We start from the raw sequence: 27,649 nt of genomic DNA, 5'->3' as shown, positions 1-27,649 counted from the left end.
ATGTAAAATTTTAAAAAGTCAACATCAAAATGTCTTTGAGAAAATTTGCTTTGCGTTGAATTGAAATTAATTATGTAGGATGAGGGCAAGTTTCAAAGCAAGGACACTGGAGGCTAACATTTACCATTTAAAATGAGACCTGCCAGTCTAGGACATCTGTAAGTGCTAAGCTATACATTCCAAGAAATAGCTGAAAGTTAACTTTGAAAGGTAATAGATCATTTCATGCAAACAAAATATTTAAAAACATCGTTAAGTTATGGATATTATCTTGGTTATGTGCTATTAGCAGTTAAGTAAGTTTTTGAAAAACAAATTGATAGCACAAAGTGGAAAGCTTCAAATAGAAATTAAATGTATAAAGCGATAAAGGATAAAGAATTCCAATGACCTTTCATGAGAAAAATTCAGATAAAAGAGATTATTCTTTCAGATAAAAGAATAATCTTCCAACACAATTTTAAGAAGTAATTAATGTGTGTTTGTTAACAAATTTATTAAAAGCAAATTATTCTTATTGTATGTATATAACACATTGAGTTGTTTACTCTCATCCATGTCTCTTGTCATGTATAACATGAAAAAAACAAACAAAACAAAGCAAACCCTATTTCTAAAAAACTTGTACTACGTTTGGAAATTGGCTCTGTCCCAGAGATTTTACATATATTAAAGTGAAATCTTACATATTTTATCTTTTTTGTGTGTCTTTTTTTTTTTAATGTATTTTATCTTTAATATTAGTGATTATGCTCACAATTTTGGCACACAAATATTTATAGTTTACAAGCTGGAGTCCTTATATGGCCTATATGATAAAATTAAACTAATATGAGTTTAATTTCTTGCTTGTGATTCAGTCAATTAGTACTACATCTCTCAATAAAATTTCTTTTTGAAATGAGCTAAACAGAAAAAAAAAAATAGGTAAACACTGATTTCTATCACCAGGAAATAAAGACAATTAGTACCAAATCAATAAAATACCAAAAAAGTATTTATATTTTTTATAGAGATTATAATTTCAAGCAAAATCCATATCTTTTATAATACTTAATTTATATATGTTTGCAAATCTGTAACAAATATTTTAGTGATGAATAGGACACAGAGATGATTTAGAAACAAATTGTCCTCTTGCTTCTGTTTTCTTGTAAAGCAAAGGGGTGAAACTAGCTGATTAACTGTCACTCCAAATGTGGTAATTGCTTCTTCATCTACTGGCTGGTACTTCTAATCATGCCTTTTCTAGTTTATGCTAGAAAATTATTTTTCCTAGGCCCTTTACATTTGAAAAGTACTTTTGGATGTTTATAAAATGCATTATTTTTGTAAGGATTTTATCTTTGAGTCAGAACCTTCCTATTATTTACTTAACCATTTGTAATGTCTACCACTATCTCTGTCTTGAAATACAGTTGACTCAGACAGAAACATTCCAATGTCCATATAGATGGGTTCAGTTTGTCCACTTGTCCACTGTGTGGATGGGTGCCGAGCCCCCTTGCTATGACCACTTCACTGCAGCGAGGTCAAGAGTGCAGTAGCCTCAGGAAGCAACATACTCCCTTTACCATGCCAACTGTGGGCAGGTTTTCTTCGCCATGTATGTTTCTTTCCTAATTAAAAAAATGTTTTAATGGAGGATTTGTTTTGCACTTTTTCGGTTTTATGTTAAGAGTAATGATAGATGCAATGTATATAGACTGACTACCTCTAAAAACTTGAGTTAAGCACAGCACATGCCTTGTCGAGTTTAATCCTCACAAGAGCTGTTTGCAGTGGCCATGGTTATTATTCCCATTTTAAAGAGAGAAAGGCTAAGTATTCCCAAGATCACACCATTACTAAGTAGATTTGGAACTATATAGCTTGGTTCTAGAACCCAGATTCTAGACCCTCATGCTGTGGTAAGGACACTTTAGAAAACAATATGCTAATTTTTATGGGGCATCAATTAAAAAAAGTATAAGTCCTTTACACGCATGTTTCGGTTTCCACCTATGTCTGTGGAATTCAACTGATATTATTTATCTCTTGTGCTTTTAAAAATTAAACAAATATAAAATAGGGAGCAATTCCTGTGGGGTTAATAAAAATAAATACACTTTTTTCAGCCAGTTTGTGAAAAATGTTACTTTAATCACAGGCCCTATTTTGTTTTGAAAAAAAAAAGACTACTTTTTTCAAGTAGAAACAGTGATATTTACCAACCTTCAGGTACAAATATTAAATGGTCTAATAGTACAAAATTGCACTGTTTATTAATTTCCACTATCAAAATGATAAAACACAATTTTATTTCCTTCCATTATAGAGAGCCCATCAGTTACTGTAAAGAGTGACACAGGCAATGGTATCAAAGGAAGAGATAGAAAAAACACTAGAGGAAATAAAATTCCAAAATCTAAGCAAAATGATAAGTTACTTAGAGAAGCTTCACCCAAAATAAGAGCATTTATGAAAATCAAATAGAAAAATACAGTTCATGGTTATAATCTTAGATCAAAAGAGTTGTGCTTATCACCTGAATTTTCCAAATTCTATCCAGAATATTTTTTCAATTTTCAAATATGGATGGAATATTCATGTCTTGTTTCTTAAGCATTAAAAATCACTGTTTAGAAAGTAAAATAGGGAAGTTTTGGAGGAAAGGGAAAGAAAATATGATAGGAATATAGGAATTAATGTTATTCCTACACTTGGAGGATCCTGTAATTCAAAGCTGAGAGTAGGGGTTAGACATTGGCTGCCATCAGGATGTGAATGCAGGATGAGGAGTCAAGGTCTCAGGAGGGAGAGGACAGCCTCACACCAGATCTAGGGAGCCTCACTACTGACTCTTCTGGAACTGATGATACATGATTCAAAGCATTAATAGGAACTAAAGAGACCTAGGGAAGGGTTAGAAATTCCTGCCCAAAGTATAACCAGGGGTTTACAACTACAAGAGTTGCAAGAGTGTGTCTCTGTCTAGAAATAAAATGTCAAAATAGAGTAAATTAGTCAACCGTAAGTGAACAAATCAAAATAAAGTATATATCAATAAAATTCAGGGCAAATATTAAGCTTAGATTTTAAGTACTCAGAGCTTAAGGACCAGACAGGTATTAGCTGTATCTGGGGCAGTAGTCTAGAAACTAAAAGAACGTATAGAGTTGAATTACAAAAACAGAAGAACAGGGAGAGGCTAGCATTCAGGTGGCACTGTGACAACAGTTTATATATATTTACTCATATAATCCTAAAAATTAATTCCACAAAATTAGTGGTAGCCCCATTTAATAACAAAGACTAATGAGATAGCTTTTCTAAAGTCAGAGTTAGAAAGTCAGAGAAAAGGAATTTTAGGAATTTTGGGAATTTTAGGAATTTTGTCCATCCTCCAATCTTCTGCCAGATTACCAGGCAATGAAATTATATAACTCAAGGTTTTCAAAAATCTTTTTGCTTTTAGTGTGTCCTTGTAGGAAGATGGTGAAACACACAGGGGGACACCACATGACAAGAGAAGGCAGAAATTAGTGATGCAGCTGCAAGCCAAGGAACACGGAGGGCTAACAGCCCCACCAGAAACTGATGAGCGAGGAAGGACTCACCTCTGTAAGTTTCAGAGGGAGAACCTGGCCCTACTAACACCTTGTTTTCAGATCTCTGGGGTCCAGGACTGTGAAACAGCAAATTTCTGTTGTTTTAAGTCACCCATTTTGTGTTCCTTTGTTGTGGCAGCCCTAGGAAACTAATACCTTGTTCATCAAAATATATTTATAATTCTAGCATCAGTGTCACATTTACAAAATTTCAAAGTCAATATTATCACATCTCAGTGTCTCTGGATCTGTCTTCTTCTCTTTCCATATTTTCTAATTCTGGCATGTGTTCTCTCAATAGTTCATACTACATCCTTGGGTCTGTCTACTCCACATGGACTTCTTGTTATATACAAACACACAGGCACACACCCAAATCTATACACATACATACACATACAGACATGATACATGTACTATTCTAGTTATATTACCACTTAGGGCACAGATAGCTTGGATTACTAAATATTGTTATTAGTAGAGAGTTCGTCCATTCAACACAAAGTCACAAATAAATTTCCCAAATAAGCATAAATACAGAACACCAAACACATATTTCACACCAAACATGACTTGGTAATTCATGACAGATGCAGGAGTGACAGTCTTTCTGTGCCTCAGGGCCATGATCAGTAATGTCATTATAAACTCATCAGACTTTTGCATTGTAATAGAGCTATTGTAAGACACCATTTACAGCTGATAAAATGTCAGATAATCCTATTTGCAGCATGTCTGGAAAAATCGGTTTGCCTAGTTTTCCTTATTTATCTTCAGAGGGTGGTTTAAGACATTTCTCTCTGCTTGAAAAACTGATCACTAAAATAAATGAAGGGCTTCCCTGGTGGCGCAGTGGTTGAGAATCCGCCTGCCGATGCAGGGGTCACGGGTTCGTGCCCTGGTCTGGGAAGATCCCACATGCCGCGGAGCAACTAAGCCCGTGAGCCATGGCCGCTGGGCCTGTGCGTCCGGAGCCTGTGCTCCGCAACGGGAGAGGCCACAGCAGTGAGAGGCCCGTATACCGCAAAAAAAATAAAAAAAATATAAAATAAAAAAATAAAATAAAATAAATGAAAATAATCCAGTGCATCAGAAAATCCTATTGGCTTAATCTTCAAAATAGATCCAGAATTTGACCATTTTCTCAGGCCTTCACTGCCACCACCTGGACAGAGCGAAGGTCATTTCTCACCTGGACAAGGGCATTGGCCTCCTAACTGGTCCCCTGCCTTTATCAGCCCCACTCCCACCCACTAATCAATACTCAGCAGTACAGCCAGAGTGATCACTGAGATCCTGTCACTGTCCTGCCCAAACCCCTGGCATAATTTTCTGTTTCACTCAGAGTACAAGACAAGCCCTTGTAATGACCTAAAGTTCCTGGAATCTGATTTTGTTTCCTCTCCCCTATTATATACCTGACTTCACCCTCTACAAGTCTTCCTCTTGTTTACTTGTTCCACCACGTGGAGTTTCCCTTACGTTCGTAGAAAATGTCAAGCAAACGGCATCGGCTACTTGCTCTTGGTGATGTGTTTTTCCTCCCTGCCTCTGCACAGTCCTTATCTCCTTCAAGTTGCTTCCTCCTCAGCATGATCAAACCTAACCATTGTCTCTCACCCATCAGCGCAGAATCTGTGACAGCCCCTACCGGTCTGTTCTGCTTTTTTTATCCATGCAGATTATCACGTGTTATATATATATATATATATATATATATATATATACACACACACATAATATGTATATTATGTATATATATATACATAATATGTATATTAGAATTGCACTATGTACACTTTATTATATATAACATGTTACAGAGAAATACAGGTTTGTTATACTCAGTGTTTACTATCTGTCTCTCTCTCTACACTGGAATTTAAGCTCCAGGAGCGCAGGAGTCATGTGTTCTGTTTAGCACTGTATCACTCACACCACAAACAGAGACCAGGACATCCTCAATAAGATGTGTTGTAAGTGAGACACGGTTATTCAGGAAGAACATCAGTTACGCTAATCTCTGTTACACTTAGATGAAAACGCTGTCTAGGGATTTAAATAATGTCTTAATTACTGACATTAAATAGCATCTCAAAATACTGCTGACTGATGCTCATAAAAGTGACAGCTTATACTGCACCACATGCTTCAAGTATAAATAGATTTGGGAGGCAACGGAAATATATTTTTACTAATTTCCTATGTACAAGTGACTGACAATAGTACATAGAATTGAGAAAAACGATGTCTGTGGAGAGGTAAGTAATTCGGTATGCTGTCAAAGGTGCTCTACACCAGGGTGTCCAGAAACCACCACCACATAAAGCCTACTGGCTGCATTTTTTATTTTTTTCTTTTGGGAAAGGTTTTGACAAAAGAACTAGGTATGCTGTCCTTACCCATGGGCAAAAGCCTATGAGCTGCAGGTCCTTACGCCAGTTTTGAACCTTCCCTGCTGCCCGGACTCCCCAGAGAAGGGGTGCCATTCCCCAGAGGGTCCCGCTGAGATCTCCCCAAGGATGGGAGCCAACAAAGATATGAAGAATAAGAAGAGCCACACCCTTCATTGAATGATATCTTATCCTTACAGTTCATCATATCTGGGTCTCGCCACCTCCAATTCCAGTGCCCATGAGATACTTACTAGCTGAAGGACCTGAGCCAGGACAGTCTCCACTTGGTTCTCATCTGCAAAGTTGGGAGGGGACCCGGTCACTGTCAGTTACTAAACAGGTATTGAATAAATGACAGCTACTATTATTAAAATCATCCTTGAAACCAGGAGTTTTATCTTCATTCCCATAATATCCAGAGCTGTCCACAAGGATCTTTGCTGTTTCTTGGCCAAAGCATTTCCTCCCTGTGACAGTGTTCTGCAAGGCTTGTGACACTGGCCCAGATCACAGCACTGGATTATTTAGGTCCTCTTCTGGGAACATCAAGTGCCCATTCTCACTCATACTCTCGCTGTGCTGAATCCTTGCCCAAGAGCAGATAGCTATTCCCTAAATGAATAGCACTTCCTGAACAGCTGGGATCACGCTCAGAAACAAACATGACCTCCCCATCTTTACTTGTCTCACCAGCTGCCTAGGGTCTCCTGGTGTCAAGTCACTTGATAACCAAAGGCATCCTGACCTGATAAGTGCATAATTCCTTGAGATTACTGTATATGGAGTTACCCAGCTTCTTCCTTAGGGGACCAGACACTTCAGCCATGCTAAGGGTATTTTTCCCAACTTCTAGCTTCTGCACATCCACAGCTTATATTGCTCTAGTCATAGGAGCCTTCACAGATAAACCTCCCTTTTACTAAGTTGATGACAATCTTTGTGACCAGCTTTAAGATAGGTTTTACCAGAAAGAGACTCATAGACATAGAGAACAGGCTCATAGGTGCCGAGGCAGGAGGGACAACAAAGGGAAGAAGATAAAGGGAAAACATAAATTGTAAGTGTTTTTACAGACGTCTTCCGATAGGAGGAGATGTTTGCATCGACCCCGAGGATAGGTATTCTCACAAACTGGGCAATAGAGGACTATGGACCCTAAAGAGAAGAGCTGGGAAACTGTATGATGGGATTGAGGAGGGTTTTTCAAAAATAGGGTGGAAATGGGTGATAAAGAAGTAGCTGTAATGCTTCAGATTTAAACCTTTTCTGATAGGAAATGAAGACTCACTGTAGTTTTTTAAGCAGAGCAATTTTTAAAATCACATAAGAAGAACAACTCTGAAAGTAATGTGGAAGAGAGACTGGGAGAATGGAGACTAGAAATAAGAAGACAATTTTAGAGACAACTGCGGTAGTCCAAAAAAGATGATAAGAGTTTAAACTGGAGTGATAGTAGTGAGCTGAGAAGCTGCTGGAGAGAACTTTACAGATAGAATCCATAGTGCTTTTGATGAACTAAAGTTTACCCTGAAGTTTGGATAAAGATGGATATAAATTTCATTTCTGAGGTATGAATCAAGGGAGAAAAAGTATGGGTAGGGAGAGAGATGGAGGTTGCAGTGGGGGAGATAAAGATTTTATCTTAGGTTTCTGAGGCACTGACTGGTTAAAAATGTGATTCTGAAAGTAGGAGAGAGTTTATACCTCTGCATGTATTTGAAGCCATGAATGTAGGTGCTTCACCTCCAAAGACAAATTTCGAATAAAGGAATGAGAATTGAGAGAAGAAGTGTGAAGAGTGAGTGAAAGAAAGGAGACAAGAGAGGGGAAACATTTAAGAACACACCCTGGAGGATTCGAACTGCAAAACTACATGAAACAGGCCTGGAGGAGGAGGGAAGAGAATTCCAGAACCGCAGCAGCACAGGCAGGGCCGGATACACCACTCAGGGAACCAAATGCAAAATGAAAATGTGGGGTCATTTGTTTAAAAGAAGCAGAAGAAAATGTTGCATTAAAGGTACTAAAATATAAAGCTTTTCCCTTTTTACCTGTGGTCTCTTTCCCATCTTTTCATAGTATTTTTTTACTTGCTGTTTAAGGTCATTCCAAGCAAATTGTTAGCAAAACTTTGACCATTCATCTTTATATTGTGCAATGCCAGTTTTAAATGCAAACATAAGAGAATTTAGTCCTTTTGTCACATGATCAAAATTACACACTTCATATTTCAGAGCTAGTATGTGCATTTTGTTCTTAGTAAGAGCTAACTCTGAACACTGAAAGAAACTAACTCAACTGCTTTTATTACATGTCTTAAAGGATGCATATTCTAACACCACTTTGGAAGCTGACAGCTGTCATAGTACAATATCCGCCATGGAAAATACGTAAACAAATGAGTAAAGCTATATTCCAGCAAAACTCATTACAAAGGCAGGTAGTAGGCCTGGCCAGGTTTGCCCTGCAGGTCATACTTTGCCAATCCCTGGTCTATGTGATTAATTTTCCCAAGGTCACATGTTGCTGAGATGGATATTCAACAATAAAGATGAAAGCATTTTGAAACCAAAGAACAGTAACATGCATGAAAAACAAAATGTATTATTAAATTATTATATTCACTCTACTATATTTTGTATATGGTGTCAATAATACAATTCATTTTAGTGACCGGTGGAAATAAAATGCAAATAATGAATGCTTTTGAATACTGCAAACTAACACAACACAAAAAGCACAGTGTATTCATTTGTGGAAGATGCTGGAAGATGCACAGGAGAGAAAATGTCAGATTGTTACTTCTGAATTTATTACTGCCGTGTGCTGGGTGTCAGCAGATATAGTTTGACCTGCAGGAAAACTGTGGTGTTCATCACAGGGTCAGTTCTATATGGGATTTGTTTTATAAATTGCAAGTAAATTAGAACAAAAGTGACTATTCAATATTGCAACAAAAGCTTCTATCACTATGTAAGTGCTTCCTTGCCCACAGACTAAGGGGAGGTGCAGTACAAGGTATCACATGTCAGCTTCACGTGTCTGTCTCCTCTGACACCTAGTAGTTATCACCAAAGGAAAGCTTCTTCATCCAAATTTGCTGGCTTATGAAACATAAACATAATAATGAGTCATTTGAAAACCCTAGGATAAAAACATGATTCAAAATTTGCCAAGAGATAGACATGTGAAACAGGTATGATTGTTTTAAAAAGGTGTAATACGTATCTGAGCAATTCTGTGCCAAACAGACAAACAAACCAAAAATTACAGCAGTGTCTGGTGCCTGTCACAAAGTAGTCAGTCAGTTAACATCTGAATATTGGATAAAATGATGTGCTTAGTGCCATTCCATTTTTTTCCAATTTCATTAAAATGTAAAAATGCTGCAGACATGTTACTAATGATTTCAACATATACAGTAATTTAGTTTTGAAAAAGTGCATGGCATATTTGAATATAAAGATATATCCCTGTGTTATTTCAGAGAAATATACTACATTTTTTTCAGTTCAGTCTCTTGTCATTATAATAAGGTTAATTAGCAATGATTTTCTTTTTTTTCTACATGAATATTTTCCTCAAGATTCTTGTAATATTGATCATTTTGATCTAATATGAATAAAGTGATTAAATACACTTTCTGACATTTTTTTCTTACTATACACAAATATTTGCAAAAGCATATTTTACTATGAGTGTAAAATATATAATCAGTGTAAAACTTTCAGAAAATAAAAACAATATTAAAAGCAACATTAATGTTTTGAAATAATCCTATGTATGCATATGTGTGGTGTGCTTGCAGTACACATGTCTTAGCAAATATGTGGTTTAATCAGTTCCACTTAATAGTATGAGAGAAGCAACTTTTCATGTCAGCATTTATTTAGTACAACCACCACTTTTGAATACAGTTGTTTCCAAATATTTATTATTTTAATAACATAATTTGGGTATATCAGTAATAATAATTTCCTAAAACTGAAATTGATATGTTAAAACTTAAAACATTTCTGATGGCAAGCAACCTCTGACAAGAGGGTGTCCATTTACTTTCCCCCCAATGAGTAGAGAATCTTCACCAATTCACAGTATTACCATTAAAAAACAAAACCAAAAAACTGGCAAACAGATAAAATTTGTCTCATTTAAAATTTGCTATCTTCAATTGATTCTGATGATTTTGAAACACATTTCTATTGTGTGTTTATCGCAAACTGTTTTACTCTTCCAGTGGTCAGCTTTTTCACTTGATTTGACAGAGTATTTTATAGCCATATGTCTATCTTATGAGGCAATACATTTTTGCATATACCTATCTGTATTATGTTTATGAACATTTTTGGCTTAAAAATATTAATTTTAGTTATTCTACTATAAATATACTCACTATCAACATTTTACTTATAATTTTCTATTTTTGCTTTGAGATTAAAAATTTCCAGTTAGAGATCAAATAAATATTAACTTATATTTTATTTAGATTATTTAATGTTTTATTTTGTAATTTTATCTAGTTAGTACTCATAGGATTTATTTTGGTATAAGATATAGGGGAAGAGTTTTCAAAATAACAGAATGCATCAACATAATTTAGTAAGTATTAATATCTTTATCAATTAAGATCCCTCCTTTTTATGTAATTTTATATCTAATGTGTGTATATATATATAGAGAGAGAGACTTTCTGTTCCATTTTTTAATCTGTATCCCTGTGATAACATCATAATCATTTATTAAAGTTTATTTTAATACTTTACAAACAAGTTCTCTTATTGCCATTCCTTTTCAACATTTTTCTTCCTACTCTCTCTCACTTTAAAATGACTTGATCAGTGTTTAACAATTATCTCATTTGAACTTGTTTGGAATTCCTGTATACTTTTCAAATGTAGTATCTATGTAGTGTTACGAGAACACAATTCTGAGCTCTCAAATAAAGATATGTCTCCATTTATCTACTTTTAAGGTATTCAACAAATTTCACCTTTTAAACTTTGTTCTGTATAGTATTAAGCAGCAGTAGTTTGTGTTTTAGGTTACTTAAGTACTGAATTTTCCCATTAGATTTTTTAAATACTATAAGAAGAAATATGTACATATAAGGCATTTTGACTAGTTTATGAGTTTAATGGAACTACCTCTTCTGTTTTAACTTTAAGAAAGGACTAAAGACCCTGAATAGCCAAAGCAATCTTGAGAATGAAAAATGGAGCTGGAGAAATCAGGCTCCCTGACTTCAGACTATACCACAAGGCCACAGTAATCAAGACAGTATGGTACTGGCACAAAAACAGAAATATGGATCAATGGAACAGGATAGAAAGCCCAGAGATAAACCCACACACATATGGTCACCTTATCTTTGATAAAGGAGGCAAGACTATACAATGGAGAAAAGACAGCCTCTTCAATAAGTGGTGCTGGGAAAACTGGACAGCTACATGTAAAAGTAAGAGATTAGAACACTCCCTAACACCATAAACAAAAATAAACTCAAAATGGATTAAAGACTAAATGTAAGGCCAGAAACTATCAAACTCTTAGAGGAAAACATAGGCAGAACACTCTATGACATGAATAACAGCAAGATACTTTTTGACCCATCTCCTAGAGAAATGGAAATAAAAACAAAAATAAACAAATGGGACCTAAGGAAACTTAAAAGCTTTTGCACAGCAAAGGAAACCATAAACAAGACTAAAAGACAACCCTCAGAATGGGAGAAAATATTTGCAAATGAAGCAACTGACAAACGATTACTCTCCAAAATTTACAAGCAACTCAGGCAGCTCAATAACAAAAAAAAACAAACAACCCAATCCAAAAATGGGCAGAAGACCTAAATAGACACTTTTCCAAAGAAGGTATACAGATTGCCAACAAACACATGAAAGAATGCTCAACATCATTAATCATTAGAGAAATGCAAATCAAATCTACAATGAGATATCATCTCGCACCAGTCAGAATGGCCTTCATCAAAAAATCTAGAAACAATAAATGCTGGAGAGGGTGTGGGGAAAAGGAGACACTCTTGCACTTTTGGTGGGAATGTAAATTGAAACAGCCACTATGGAGAACAGTATGGAGATTCCTTAAAAAACTAAAAATAGAACTGCCATATGACCCAGCAATCCCACTACTGTGCATATACCCTGAGCAAACCATAATTCAAAAAGATTCATGTACCAATATGTTCATTGCAGCTCTATTTACAATAGCCAGGATGTGGAAGCAACCTAAGTGTTCATCAACAGAGGAATGGATAAATAAGATGTGGCACATATATACAATGGAATATTCCTCAACCATAAAAAGAAATGAAATTGAGTTACTTGTAGTGAGGTGGATGGACCTAGAGTCTGTCATACAGAGTGAAATAAGTCAGAAAGAGAAAAAAAATACTGTTTGAAAACACTTATACATGGAATCTGAGAAAAAACAAAAAAGGTCATGAAGAACCTATGCGTAAGACAGGAATAAAGACACAGACCTACTAGAGCATGGACTTGAGGGTATGGGGAGGGAGAAGGGTAAACTGTGACAAAGTGAGAGAGTGGCATGGACATATATACACTACCAAATGTAAAATAGATAGCTAGTGGGAAGCAGCCACATAGCACAGGGAGATCAGCTCAGTGGTTTGTGACCACCTAGACGGGTGGGATAGGGAGGGTGGGAGGGAGGGAGATGCAAGAGGGAAGAGATATGGGAGCATATGTATATGTATAACTGATTCACTTTGTTATAAAGCAGAAACTAACACACCATTGTAAAGCAATTAGACTCCAATAAAGATGTTTTTAAAAAAAGAATGGGATTAAGTATTATTGTGAGTTATTTATATTGTTATGTTTGTTAATAATAACAGATACCTAAAAGATTTGGAGATAATGTAAATCTCTTAGAACAGAAAGAAGAAAAGAGAATAAATAAACACTCAGTAAACTATAAAATGAATGTCAATGTCTTTATATCTAATGATGTGGTAAATTGTATTATTAAATATCTTACTTTGACTCATTCTTTTATTCCTGGAGAAAATAACATTTGCCATTTTCTAGAATTTTACTAGTATAGTACTGGATTTTTTTTTTTTTAACTTGGAATGTTACAATTATGAATGGAATAAATGGAACTCATGCAAACTTTTCCTTTTGTGCTATTTTTGTTACCCACTGCTACTAGAGAATATTTTGGTCACGAAGCTCCAGTTGCTTTCACTTACACTCTTCCCAAACAACTGGTAGAAAAAAAAATAGACATATTACTACAGAAAAAATAATATGAACTGCTAAAAAATGTTCCTTTTTCTCTCTTAAGTTTCATTTTCTTCACGAGTTAGACCAAACCACAAAGACTGGATTGTTTAGAGGATGACGTACCACAACACCTTCCATTCAGCTTAATAGAGCTGTGGCTGGACTACAAAACAGCAATCATATGTGCCAAAAGTCCCACCAAACTTTAGGAGACACACTGGTAGAGGGTATGCCATGATGCTCACTTTGTTAATCACAAGAGGGTGCTTGGGGTATCTTTTTTTTTTTTTTTCTCAGCAACCCAATGCAAGGTGAGGAATCCACCAGAGCAAGGGAGCACAGAATTACAGGCTCTCCAAATTTTATACTTCCAAGTATAGAAGCAGCATGAAGAGAGGAAAGAGTAGTGCCCAATGGTTCACTTTAGAAACATACAAGGAAATTCTCCCTGAGTCAGCGACACAGTCCTTCCATACTTTGGCAGTGTATTAGAACGTACTGAAGATTTAAGCACTGCAGGCCATTCTACTATGGCCTACCCCACCTTTTCTTTACATGAAAATATTAGACCAGATGTGGTTTTAAAGATCTTTTCCAGATCCTGAATGGGTTTGGCCAACAGGGACAGGAGACAGTGAGGTTGTGTGTACATCTCCTGGGCTTCTCCATCTTGGATTGCCTTGGACTGCTGTGTCCTCCCCTACAGAGGAGCCACAGCTTCTGTAAACTGGCAGCTTTCCTCCATAGTTTCTGGGTCCTGGTAACTGCCCTTTCCTTTGCCTGTTCAGGCCTAGGGGCAGTAATGACACTCTGCTGGTACTACTCCCAGCAAACCATACTATACCTCATTGTTTCTTTATACCCTACCCATATATTTGTAAATGATCTTTTTATTAAACTCTCCCCAAGTACCCATTGGAGTTTGCTATCTTTTCCCTGATTTGACCCTGACCAATGCAGTGGATGAAGATATTGGAAAAATGCCAGCATGTCTTGGAAATGATTGATTACCTTGTCTAAAAGTATTAGGGAGGCAAGAGAAACCAAAAGGAGGCTAGGAGAATTGGAGGAGGTCAAAACCATCAAAGAATGTTTGCAGTTACAGTGAGGGATGAGCAAAATGCAATGTGACAAGATTTTGCTCATAAAGGGCAAAACTAGGATTTAATTTCCTAGAAATGGGGAATTTATGTCCTGATTGTCTGGACAGTCAGGGGTGGCTATGGGATTACTGTAGGAGAGGAGGTGTAACTCAGCTACATTTACTAAGAACTTTCTATGTAAGCAATGACGTGTTAGGCATTGTCAATAAGTCATAAGTTAGACAACCAGCTATCATCTTGTAAAAGTACAAGGAGGATTCTACTTTTAAATTCGTAATTAAACTTACTATGTTATTTTTAGAAACTTTGTAAAGAAAATCATATCATATTGGACACACCAAATATAATGATTTGGTCTTTCATATTACTGAGTTGCCAGCCATAAATCACACACTTAAAAACTTTAAAATATTGATATAATGTGTATTTCTTCTGAAGCATACATGCACACATATATACACACAAAACTAAAAAATTCCTCAATGAAGAAAAATTAACTTCACTGCCACAATTACTCTTGAAATGTCACAAGATAGAACTCTTTTAACAATGAAAAAAATCCTCTTTCTGTAAAATATAATTTCTTAAACTTTTTTTTGCATGTTTCCTAACTTGATAGTAGTTTACAAGGGTAAAGGAGATTAGTAATTTCTAAAATGCTTTAAGCTAAGAGCAGTTATCTAAGAAAAGTGGCTTTTCATTAATTATTTCAAGACTCTGAATTCAAATTCATATACAGGATATTATTTTCTGTCAGTTGCTGTATGGTATTTTTGTTAAATAAAAGACATTAATTTATATTCTGTGTTATGTATACAGTGAAAGCATCATGGCTTTGCATGAAAAAATGATAAACCACACCATGTAGGATGGGAAAATCCAATAGAGTTCCCTTGAGTTTTTTCATCTTTTCAGTTTAAAAAGTACCAGCTCTGAAGAAAATGTTAGAAAGTGTTTGTTATATTGTGTTCAATCTGACAAAGAAGCTATTTCAAGAAATGAGAATAATAAGAGTTATTCCAAAACTTTGAAAGATCCATTGTAACTACTTGAACTAGTTGTTGCTGATTGATTGCCTGTGGTATAGCCATCTCCAACATACTCCTGCATTGATCTGGGAGCCTTGGTGGCAGTGTGTGAAGAATAACCACTTGTGACAGGTACAACCAGCAGGGGCCATCTCCATCGAACTGGCTGCTGCCCTGATTACAAAGAGGCTGTTTAGAGCACCTGGTGACCACGACAGGCTCTTTCTTCTCTGTAGAAAAGAAACTCATTTCTAAAAGTTTACAGAAGTAAAACTGAGAAACTCACCAGAAATCATCAGCTGAGGAGGTGCCGGAATGGGCTCCAGGGAAGACCAGATGAGAGACCTAGTGATGGAAAGCCTTTGACTTGCTGCAGGAGATTCCTGACCACGCCCACGAGGCTGCAGCTCCCATCTGGACCATTCTGAAGAAGTTCTGACCTCTTCTTTTAAATCAGGTGCTAAGGTCAGATAATCTGTATAATATGTCCAATCTGGCATAACTACAGACATGGGGAGAGAGGTCTGTATTGGAAGTGATTGAGTTGCTGAAACTATAGAAAATGCTACAGGAGAGGTTACTTCTGAAAAAGCAGATGTGGAGTCTACATGTGGCAGTTTGTTTTTGAGGTCACTTGAATGTATAGTTTCTGGATGACTTTGAAAGTTTAATTCAAAATCTAGAGACCCATCCCTTGTGCGAGGTTTGAACCGGGTATAAGACCCTTCATGCTCTCGCATGTCCAGTAATTTGTCTTCATTCAGCATCTCAGTGGGACCCAAAGTTATACCATAGAGTCCTGTTTTCAATAGTTTAAAAATGTTTTCTGATACTGAAGGATCATCAGCAGTCAGTTTTGAAGTCAAATCCGAATTCATCAGGTCTGAAGGGATAGTTTGTGAAGGGATAATGGATGAACACATCTTATCCAAACATAAATTAACATCCAAATTACTTGATAGGGTAACATATTCTTCTACGGATGAGACTAAAATTCTTCTTTTTGTACTCTTTGTAGAAGGAAATAAAGATGACAGTTCTGTGATTGCCACTGATGGTGTGATTTCAGCAGCCAAAGGATGTGAATGTCCAGAAGTGATAGTTTGAGTTCCCATTCGTGCAAACCAGCTGGCTAATACTGCTGAATTCATCCAGAATGTCTCATAAAAGTGGGTCTGTCTGCTGTGCAAAACTTGATCTGACAATTCATGAAAGGATTTTATGTCAGTCATAGAACACGTTGCACATGTTTGGCTTAATTCATTTAAAGAATCAGCAGCCTGTGGTTTGATATTTGTGAGTCTCTGCTTGCTGGATGCTTTGGTAATAACCTGATCTTCATTGGGAATGGAGGCTTGTGTGGTGAATCGGTGCAGAGTTGATGAATTTAAGACGGCTACCTGCTTGGATATGATTATCTTAGCAGGAGAAATGGGAGACATCGAGGAGCTCAGCAGTCTCCAGGGCTCTCTTCTTGAAATTAACGAAACAGCTGAATATTCTTCAATATCCTCTTGAGAGAGGACTGGAGGTGTACTCACGGAAGCAGCTGCAGGCGGCAATTCACGGGAGAGTAATGAGTGTCTGTTTAACTCAATATCAGGCCCTGGAACGCCACTAATTACTGAACTCATTGTGGTAGCAGACAAGACAACAGTCCGGGAGCTCTCAGATAATAAAGATTGTGTAGGAAAAATAAAATCTGTCATTAAGGAAGTGATTATAAATGGGGTGCTCTCTGCCCTATCAGGGAGAAAGAGTCCTGGTGCGCCTGCTGGAGTTTGGATGGGCATACGTGATACAGATGTTTTGCCCCCGACGATTTGTGCTGGGTCATGAACACCAAAATTCAGAAACTGAGAAGAGGAAACATCTGCTGAAGAAGGAAGACTGTGTTTTGCTGAAAGCTCTTTAGTGGAAATCAGTTCTTCGAGTAAATAGCTTTCAGTGGACGTGCCAATATTTAATGTTGCCAAACCAGTGGTTGGGAGAACATCGTGCTGGAAAATGTCTGTCTGTTTTGGACCTTCGGAGAGGAAAAGGTAAGAAAGAAAGAAAGAATGAGAGAAAAGGAAGAAAAAAAATGAATTAAGCCCTGGGCTGAATCTTCTGCAAATTACACTGCACCTTATACCCATTATATATATGCAGACAAACATGGCTCTGTAAATCATATTTCTAATAAAAGTGTATGAGAAAATTTAGTGACTTCACAAGCTGCATAAATGCAGAGTTCTATTATTCATACTCCCTGGGGTGGCCAAATTCAGAACAAATGGTCTTCTTTAGAATCACCTTCATTCCAAATTAATGATGCCTTTGAAGTATGAAACATGAAAATGTACAATTCTTTGACAGTGAAAAATATAAAAGAATATTTGACCTAATGAGTTAGAAGTATTAGAAATTTCATTTTACTTTCTGAGTAGACAATTTGTTAAATATTAGATACCATTATATTTCAAATTAACTCCTTAAAAGAACAGAAATTATACAGAAAAAATATAGAGCAGTATACCTTTATGCTTAATAATAGCCATTAAGCTTTAAAAATATGTTTTTAACATGGAATACCTTGTTAAAGGCTATAATTCTCATTCTAATTATCCTGAGAGACAAACAAGAATTTGGAATTTAACATACAATATACTATTTACAATATGGCACCATTTGATTTAATAAGTTAAATAAGATGTGTCAAAACATACTCAACCTGTCAAAATACTTCCCAATAGGAAAAAACAGATTTTTAAAATCTGAGTGTTTTTCCAATAAATTGATAGGAATATAAGTTTAATGATTCAGAGGATGTTAAATAAAGACGTAATGAGGCAAGTAGTACAGGCCTTTTAAATAAGTTTTACTGATAGTTGAAACAAAATGAGGTAGAATTAGGGTTCAGTTATCTACCAAAATTTACTTATCAGAATAAAGACTATTAATGAACATTTTTGCACTGTTTCAGAAAGAGTATTTATTCATAAAGGACACCAACATTTTGAAAACTTAAAACACAACACATAACCAACAAGAATTCTAAGCCAAATTTATAGCCCTGAAAAATAGTGTCTTAGAAAAATAAATATTGAAATAAGTCAGAAAATATGTTTTAAAACATAACTTTTTCAAACTTCTCCGTATCATACTCTCATCTACTTACCTTGACCAACTGGAGAAGTGTTCACCATGGCCCACAGTTGGGTAGCCCTGGCAGGTGGGATGCTACTGACCGAAGTCCCCAAGGTGGGCACTGTGTATATTTGTGTGGATGTGGCCTCTTTTCCTTGAGAGCTGGGAGGTAAACAGGTGGTTCTTCTTATTTCATTACCACAGAGAAGCCCAATGGAGCAGGTCTGCAAATGACAACCACCATAGTTAAGCACATAGTTTCTTTGCCCTTGAGAATTTTTAAGTTAGTTTTGAGGTACATTTGCATTTTCATAGTTATATTATTAGTTAACTCACCACCTTATTGTGTAGAAAATGGAATCTCTACAGTAAATTTACCTATATTTCAAAATTAATTAAATTCTTCAAATTTTAGATATGCTCAACTGAATGCCTAAATTTATTCTTGATTCAAGTCAAAATACTACTTTCCATTTGCTTTGAGGATATTTTTTTCCAATGAAGAATCTGTACTGTATGGTAGAAAATATGAATATAAAAACTCTGTTACAAATTTTAAACTTTTCTTCTCTAAATGTCATATTTAGTTGGAAACTAAAAACACACGTCTACAACAGATAATTTGAAGACATTATCTTGTGATTTTCTGAATCATTTTAATCCATGTTGGTTTAAAAAGCAAGCTGCTGCATAGCACAGGGAGATCACCTCTGTGCTGTGTGACCGCCTGGGGGGGTGGGATAGGGAGGGTGGGAGAGAGGGTGATGCAAGAGGGAGGAGATGTGGGAGCATGTGTGTATGTATAACTGATTTAGTTTGTTGTAGAGGGAAAACTAACACACCATTGTAAAACAATTATACTACAATAAAGATGTTAAAAAAAAAAAAAAAAAAAAAAAAAAAAGCAAGGTTCCTTTTCTGTTTTAGCTTGACCTGAATGGCCTACTTCTGCCATATACTTATAACATAATTTCCACATAAAGAAATTAATTTTTAATTCATAGGAAAGAGAGTTGTAAGGCATGTATAAATAAGTGCAAATGGATCAGGGATTCTCTTTTAAATGTAGAGTTAAAAATTAGTTATACTATTTGAAACATTTTGAATTTTAAGGGAATACCACATACCTATTTCTAACACTAAAGACATTTATAAGTAGCTCTGCTTCACTGTTACAATATTTGTCCAACATTGTATCTAATTTGTAAAAAATGTAAATTTTGCTTTAGTTAACCCTTTTTTGTTTGTTTCACAGTTATATATTCTGTATGCAATTTCAACTCACACATTAAAGTATTTAAAGCTTAAAGGCCAATGTTATATAACTACCTTAAAAATCTAACATGTAGAAAACAGTAAAAAGTGAAGCTAGAAGTAATAGAAGAAACAGCAAGAAAAACATATCTATTATAATTCCACCTATTCAAGACCAAGAGATTGTCCTTCTCTCCACTCAAGGGTAAGCAGCAAGCCCTAGAAGGACTTCACAGATTAATGATAATGCACAGGAAACTAGGATAAAAACTAGAATGCCAATATGCTAGCTTACAGTGAAAATCTAGCTGTTACACAGTTCATAAATACTCGCATGGTCATGATCAGCTTTCCCCTCCAGAGTCACAATCAGAAGCCATAATTAACTACCTTGAAAAATCATCACTGCAGGATTAAGGATCCTCAAAGTCCCTGTGATCAACAAGTTCTCTCCATGTCAGCAGAGCTACCCAAGTATCACAGGTTTCCCTGATGTGCATTAGATCAGAACATGTAAAACTAGTTTTCGAATACTTAACAACATCAGACTAAGGTACTGACAGAAGGATGATCTTGAATACTTGATGTTAACTGATGTATCACTGATTAAAGTTATCTACCTATTAGACAACTTGACACTGGCACTGTCGACATCTGTCTCTATGATTCTCATACGTTCTCTAATAGTGCTGACTGTTATATTATTGATGTGTTAATACATTCATCTTCCAGGTGACATTTAGGTCCAGCAGCCAGGAAGCCATACTCCCTCTTTCCTATGTTTCATGCCTAGGCTCACATACATCCTGTGCTGTTTTTAGCCTTTAACTCTCAAAGATGAATCTACTTTCCTAATTTTGAGCTTGATAGGAAACTTCTTGTTATATTCCCAAGTACTAAAAACTTTTAAATCATATTTTCTAATGTTCTTCCAAATAGATTTTAATTGTTTGAACTTTCTCTGTCTATACACACAGACACATACACATACACATATACACATATGCCAATACAATTTGTCTTAGAGAGACTTCCATATTTTCTTTAGTTAAATCCCAGACTTCATGGGAAAGCTCACTACATGTTCACTAAACCTATTTCCTCTTCCTCTTGGATTACATGTCTCAGTCACTCTGTGTCTCTGTGTGATCATGTGACTTACTTCTACCCAAGGAAGGGTGAATGTACCATGTGTGATCCTCCAGCCTCTCGCCCTGTGTGCTGACCTCTGAAAACACATATTAAAGATGGGTAGCCACAGAAAGGAAGTAACCTAAGTTCCTAAAAGTCTATTTGAAGGAGAACATCTGAAATCAGAAACACTCACTTGGACTTCATGTGAATGGGAAATAAATTTATATTGTATCAGGCTAGCAAAATTTTGGAGGTTATTGTTATAGCAGCTAGAATTTTCCTTACTAATACATCAATCTTTGCCTCACCTGGTGTTTCTGATAATATTCTTTGTTAGTTATGAGAAAATTAAATTTTAAAAGCACCTCATAAATGATTGAACATTTCTTTTCCTATATCTGCCTGATTACATTGAAAGATATAGCATTTCAAATATTTAGCTTTGCTTTAATTCAGTAAGCCTTTAATTCTGTATATTTCTTTCTTAACTTGGTGGTTACCACAGTAACTTATTTGGCCAATACCTCCTCATTCACTCATTCATTCATCCATCACATATGTATTGAGTGCCTGCCGTTATGTTTTATTCACTGATATTTATTGAAACTTAATATGTGCCAAGATGATCATCATTTCTAAAAAATTTCATGACTTTAAAAAATATATTTTTATTTCTGAATCTATGTTTAAGGAAAACAACACAAATAGGACTTTTTGAGTCAAAGCTTTATGAGACTATGGTCATCCACATTTTAAATATTTTATTTTATTTTATTTATTTTTGGCTGTGTTGGGTCTTCGTTGCTGAGTGCGGGCTTTCTCTACGTCGCGGCTAGTGCGGGCTACTCTTCATTGCGGTGCGCAGGCTTCTCACTGCTGGGGGCTTCTCTTGTTGCGGAGCACAGGCTCTAGAAGCACAGGCTTCAGTAGCTGTGGCACATGGGCTCAGTAGTTGTGGCTCGCAGACTGTAGAGCGCAGGCTCAGTAGTTGTGGTGCGCAGGCTTAGTTGCTCTGCAGCATGTGAGATCTTCCCAGACCAGGGCTTGAACCCATGTCCCCTGCATTGGCAGGCGGATCCTTAACGTCTGTGCCACCAGGGAAGTCCCAGTCATCCACTTTTTAATGGACATTGTGTAGCTCTCTTGTCTTTGCTCAACAATATTTGTTGGTCAATTTCTAAGTGTCAGTGACTGCTGTAAAGGCTGTGAATGAACTAGTCAACACGATTAGCAAAGTTTCTCCCATCATATAGCTTGTATTTTAGTAAAGAAATTAGAATTAATTAATACTAATTAACAATAATTTGCTTAAAGACAAAATTTTGCGAGATAAATAATAAGGAAAAGCAGGGAGGGCTGTTTTGGATGAGTGGTTAGGGAAGTCCTCTTTGATCAGGGATCTGAATTAAGTAAATATCTGCAGAAAGAGTATTCAAGCAGAAAGAATGGTAGTACAAAGGCCTCAAGGCAGAAACACGCTTGTGTATTTGATCAACAGCAAGATGGGCAGTGTAGATAAAGAGAATGAGGGAAGGCCATTGTTGGACAGAAATGAGGTCATCGACATGGCCTGGAGAGATATCATGCTGGATGATTTGTTTGTTTATTTGTTTGTTCTTGAATTTGGAATTAATTCTGAGTGTGATGGGCAGCCATTGGAATATTTAATGCTTAGAGTAGAAAAATGATATGGTTTGACTTATACTATGAAAAGATTATGTTAATGCTACATAGATAATAGACTCTTAAGGGAGTCTGAAGAGGGGACAGAATGGAAGCTGGAGCATCAGTTGGAAGCTGGCATTAGCCTTAGTGAGAGACAGAAATAGATTAGCCTGGAGTGAAAGTAGTGGTAGACAGAGTAAGGTACTTTCAGGAGATGCTTGGGAGACAGAGCCTATGAGATATGTTGGTAGATTGATGTCTGGAGTGAGAAGAGAAGGTTAATAAATGATTCCTAGGTTTTTGTTCCTGCTAATGTATGAGTGGAGGTGTCACTTACTAATTTGAAGAACACTGGTGGAGACCAGTTATGGGATGGAGGTGGATCCAGATTTCTATTTAAATACTTTAAATTTGAGAAGTTTTTTAGCTATCCAAATATGGAAATAGAGTAGTAAACTGGAAATATGAGTCTTTCTTGAGGCAGAATTACCCTTAAATCATTTCTGTTAATTAAAAAAGTATGATTTAAAAGATACCATAGCCCTTCTCCCTAATTCTCTAGTCATAAAGCTAGAGACTTGCAGAGCTGGGATTCATATGTAGGCAATGAGGAGCTTGAACCCACACTCACAATCATAATTTTGCCTCTTGTTACAACTTCAACATTTGTTATGAACAGTTCTACCCTATAGCTGATTATTTTAGATAAAAAATTAAAATATTCTTCTACTCAGCCTGTTTAACAAACGCCACTATCAATTAAATTTAATGATCACCAACAATGTTTTAAGATCTGGGCAAAACAGTGTCTCTCACTGAAATGAGTTTACAACCCAGCAGATCATTTTTCATTCTACGGACGGTCACATTTGACAATGTAATATTGTACTTCATCTTTATTTTCTACTTGAAATGATGAGTATGTAATACAGCAAACAACAAAGATCCCAGTGGTCACAAACAGTTTTGTATCAATTTAATTCTGTGAATTAATCTACTTTCATCAGAACTGGTGGGCCAAATTTACACTTTAAAATTTACCAAACTAATTGAAAGCTTGAATTTGTCCAACCTCTTTGAAATATACATTATTAATATGTCATTGTTTATATAGCAAACTGTGTACCTAATTTGTGGAGGCTAGTGAAAATAAAAATATAAAACCCCTTGTTGAGAAATGTTTAAATATTCAAGTCCACAACAGCAGAACATTGGACTCTGTGTGTGTGTGTGTGTGTGTGTGTGTGTGTGTGTGTGTGTGTGTGTGTGTGTGATGGAGGAAGGGTCTTCTAATGGCAGGGTGTCTCCAACTCACAGGTCACACAGCCATGATGGCAGCCTGCTTATATATATGAATTTTCTCAGACTAGAACATTGGATCTACCCACTTGTAGCTTTGTGCTCTGTGAAAATTTTCTCTGGGTAATATTTGCCTTCTTAAAATGAAATATCTTTTAGATAATTAGAAGAAACAATTCAGATCATTGGTGTGCCAAATTCATGGTATGGTTGTTCCTGTAGAATTATAAAGAAAACATCAAGCAGAGGAACCAAGATAAAGTAACCAAGCAAATCAAGTTTGTTGAAATTGAAAGTGAAACTTTCAATTTATGCTAATTGCAACTGTCCTGTTGCATTAGCAAAGATTCACTAAACTTCGTTCTCTTTAAACAATCTCCGCTTTTTGGCAAACTTTTGCATCGTTTACATCATTTCCAATTCTATAAAAAGTTCACTGCATCAATTTACTACTTAAAATTCTCATGTCACAAGTTACAAATCACGGTCCAGTCACAAGACCAATAACCAATAATTCACATCTAGATAGTATACTTTTCCCATAACTTGTTCCTTAGATAAGGGGAGAGGGGATTACAAACTGAAACTTTTTACTATCCTGTCTATGGTAGACAGAATGCTACATTCTAAGATAGCCCTCAATCTTTCCTGCCCACCCAACCCTCCCACCCACCAGTGTATAGACCCTGCATAATACATGATAGGTTTCACCGCATGATCAGCTTAGGTGACTTACATGGTATGGTTGACCTTAAGAAAGGGAGATTACATAAGCCTTTTAAAAGCAGAGTTTTCTCTGGCTGGTCACAGAGGAGGAAGCCAGGGATTTGAAGTATAACAAGGATTTGAGCCTTGTTGCTGGTTTAAAGACAGAGGCAGCCACCTGGCAAGAAATTCAAGTGGCCTCTAGGGGTTGAGAGCAGCCTCCAGCTGCAGCCAGCCTGGCCACGGAACTGAATGCTATGAGCCTGGAAGTAGATTTTCACCCAATCTTCAGAGGAGAATGTAGCCCAGCTGACACACTGATCTCAGGCTGACTCCTGACCAACAGAACTACAGCTGATAAATGGGGGTTGTCTTAAGCTGCTGAATTTGTAGTAATTTGTTCTGCAGCAATGGAAAACTAATGCATTGTCTCACCAACCTCAACACAGTAACACCAAGACGTTGGGTCCTCTCCAGTCTTGGAGACTAGGCAGTCGTCATGTTAGGGATGTTGGCACCACCAGCTGGCGGGGTTTGTAATTTCTGTTTGAGTCAGTCCTGGACCTTTGTGCCCTCAGATCCTCTCCTCCCCACTTGGTTCTCAGGCTTTGCTAGGAATCCTGCCCCCTGCAGGTTGCACTTCCTGGGTTCCTCATTAGCTGGCTTCCACCAATGGGAGGCACTAGGGTCTTGGGAGAGGGTGAGGGGGGAGCCAAACGTAGATATCTCTGCCCCCCTCCCCCCATGCCCAACGTATGCACGTCGTGTCCCAGACTGCATCCTTGTTCCTCCGCTGCCATGCCTGCATGCTCCAGATGCCCTGTGCCGTGAACACTTTCCCCTTCCAGCCTGCCTGCACTGGTTTCGTGCCGTGGCTAATCTCCACTTACCTCGCTAACTTTTGGTTGTATCCCAGCTCTTCCCTCACCTCTGTAACCAGTTCCCTCTATTATAAATGCTAGAGGTGTTTTCTGTTTTTTTCTGGTTAAGACATTAATTGATTCAGTGTTGCTGTCCTATAGAGGATACAGGCAGATTTCTGTAGGCAGTTATCTAACTTGATGGGAAGATGAAAGGTAATGGGGCCGTCAACCGGAAAGCAAGAATGATATTCTGAAGATTGATATAATTCACCCATAGTAATAAAAAATATATATATAAATGATCAGAGATCAAACGTTAAGAATACTTTGGTGTAAAATATGTAATATTGGCATAATTTTGTGCTTATACAAAAGGGATAAGTATTTTTATTTCTAGCTTTTCTAGAATTTCCTACATAAAGTAAATATGTAGGGTCCATGCCAATAATTAAAATTGTTAATTATATGACTGTTTGTGTGCCAACTTGACTTATATGTCTTTATCAGTAAACTAAATGTGCCTCTAGGCAGCTGGCTATGTTTGTTCCTCTCTCCCTTGAAAGGCCAGGGCTAGTACATAGTTACATATTTGGGAGTTAGTAAACATTTGTGGGAAAAAACTAAAAGATAACATTTTTTGAAGAGACATTTTTATCTATCTACTTCCCTGTTTCTTTTTCCCCTTTCTAGACACACATTTTGAGAGATGTATTGGCCAGATCTCTCACACATTCCGTTCTTTCTTCCAGACATTCTAAGCCAGCTGTCATGTCATCATGTCACTAAAAATATTCATGTAAATTTCCAGAAATACAACATGCTGTTCTATTCAAAGCATGGTTTGGGGTATTCATTTTATTCAAATCCTCAACAATATTTAACAGAATCAACCACTATCTTCTGAAACATTTGATTTCTCCCATACTTCCTACCTCTCTCCCTACTCCTGTCTCCTCCCTTGGCTTCTTCTCTTCATTCTGGTCTTTAATTTGGAATTCCTTGGAGCTTTATCTTCAAGCTTTTAACCATTTTTTTCTACACTTTCCCCAGAAGAATTTTCATTTATTCAAAAAACAATAACGATATCTGTATATTCATGAGTCCCCAAACTATATCTCCACCTCACACCTTTTGCAGTATATTCTTTTATAACCAATGACTTATTTAACATCACTAGCTAAATACCTCTTGGGGACCTAATGTTTAACACATACAGTATTACAGTGATGAACTGCTTGTTCTAAAACGTTCCTATAATGATCCTCTCTGCTCAGGAAATGAAACACCTTTGCTCGATTGCTCAAGCTATCTTTGGTTTCTATCTAACATGTCTACTTAATGCCATGTCTTGCTAATTCTTCTATAGTATATTTTAAATACAGTTTTTTCTCTCAATTTTCTTTCCCACAACCATAGGTCAAGCCTATGAAATAATTCATGCAATAATTGCAATGGCCTAGATTCACTCATACTTCTCCTTCCAGACCCTTCTTCACAGAATAGGAAGGATATTTTAAACATCTGAATAAGATCACATCACTCCCCTATTAAAAAAATTTAAATATATTTCCACTATATATTTGAAGAAAATCCAAATAATTTGTCATTGCTTTTGACTCACTACGTAATCTGGCTCTGCCTGTTTCTGCAGACCTATCTTCTCCCTTGTTCCCACCGGAGCTACTGTGCTCAACTCACAGTGTCTGTTTTCACCACCGCATGTGGGGCAGAGCCTTTTCCTCCTTATGACCCATGCATGTGTCCATACCCCTGACAGCACGTCCAACTCTCACTCTTCCCTTGGATGATTTCTTCTCATCCTCCGGTCTTAAGTGTCCACCCCCCCACCCCCTTAGAGAGAACTTCTCTGTCACCTGCATTATTTTTCTCTCACTGCAACGTTTTCTTTTCTTTCAGAACACTAAGTACAGTTTGAATTTTATTTTCATTTGTCTGTTACCTTGATTGCTGTGTTTTTTCTGGTATGCTACAAGCACCACTAGGTAGACGCCTATGTATGTTCCATTCTGAGCCCTACTCAGCACACTGTTGGTTGGCCGTTAGCCAATGAGGGTTCGTTGAATGAATATATAAACAATAGTTACAAAATAGTCTCTATACATTAAATAGTTGACTTTGCAAAATATCAGTATATTTACACCCACACCTTGCATAATTGATGTTTGAAACACAAATGACCCTTCACATGCCACAT

General features: G+C 36.6%; 1 protein-coding gene across 1 annotated transcript in view; it reads right to left on the bottom strand.

Moving 5' to 3' along the window:
- The window catches only part of EYS (eyes shut homolog), a 1,724,957-nt gene that overhangs the window by 857,964 nt on the left and 839,344 nt on the right, over positions 1–27,649 (bottom strand). The window contains exons 22-23 of the mRNA XM_059083021.1: positions 18,546–18,738; positions 15,672–17,411 (exon numbers count right to left, since the gene is read on the bottom strand). Of these exons, the coding sequence (XP_058939004.1) occupies positions 15,672–17,411; positions 18,546–18,738 (1,933 nt within the window). The remainder of the gene's footprint in view (positions 1–15,671; positions 17,412–18,545; positions 18,739–27,649) is intronic.

The sequence above is a fragment of the Kogia breviceps genome, chromosome 13, assembly GCF_026419965.1.
Source record: "Kogia breviceps isolate mKogBre1 chromosome 13, mKogBre1 haplotype 1, whole genome shotgun sequence".
In the NCBI taxonomy this organism is placed as follows: domain Eukaryota; kingdom Metazoa; phylum Chordata; class Mammalia; order Artiodactyla; family Physeteridae; genus Kogia; species Kogia breviceps.
This window is presented reverse-complemented; position numbering and strand designations above follow the sequence as displayed.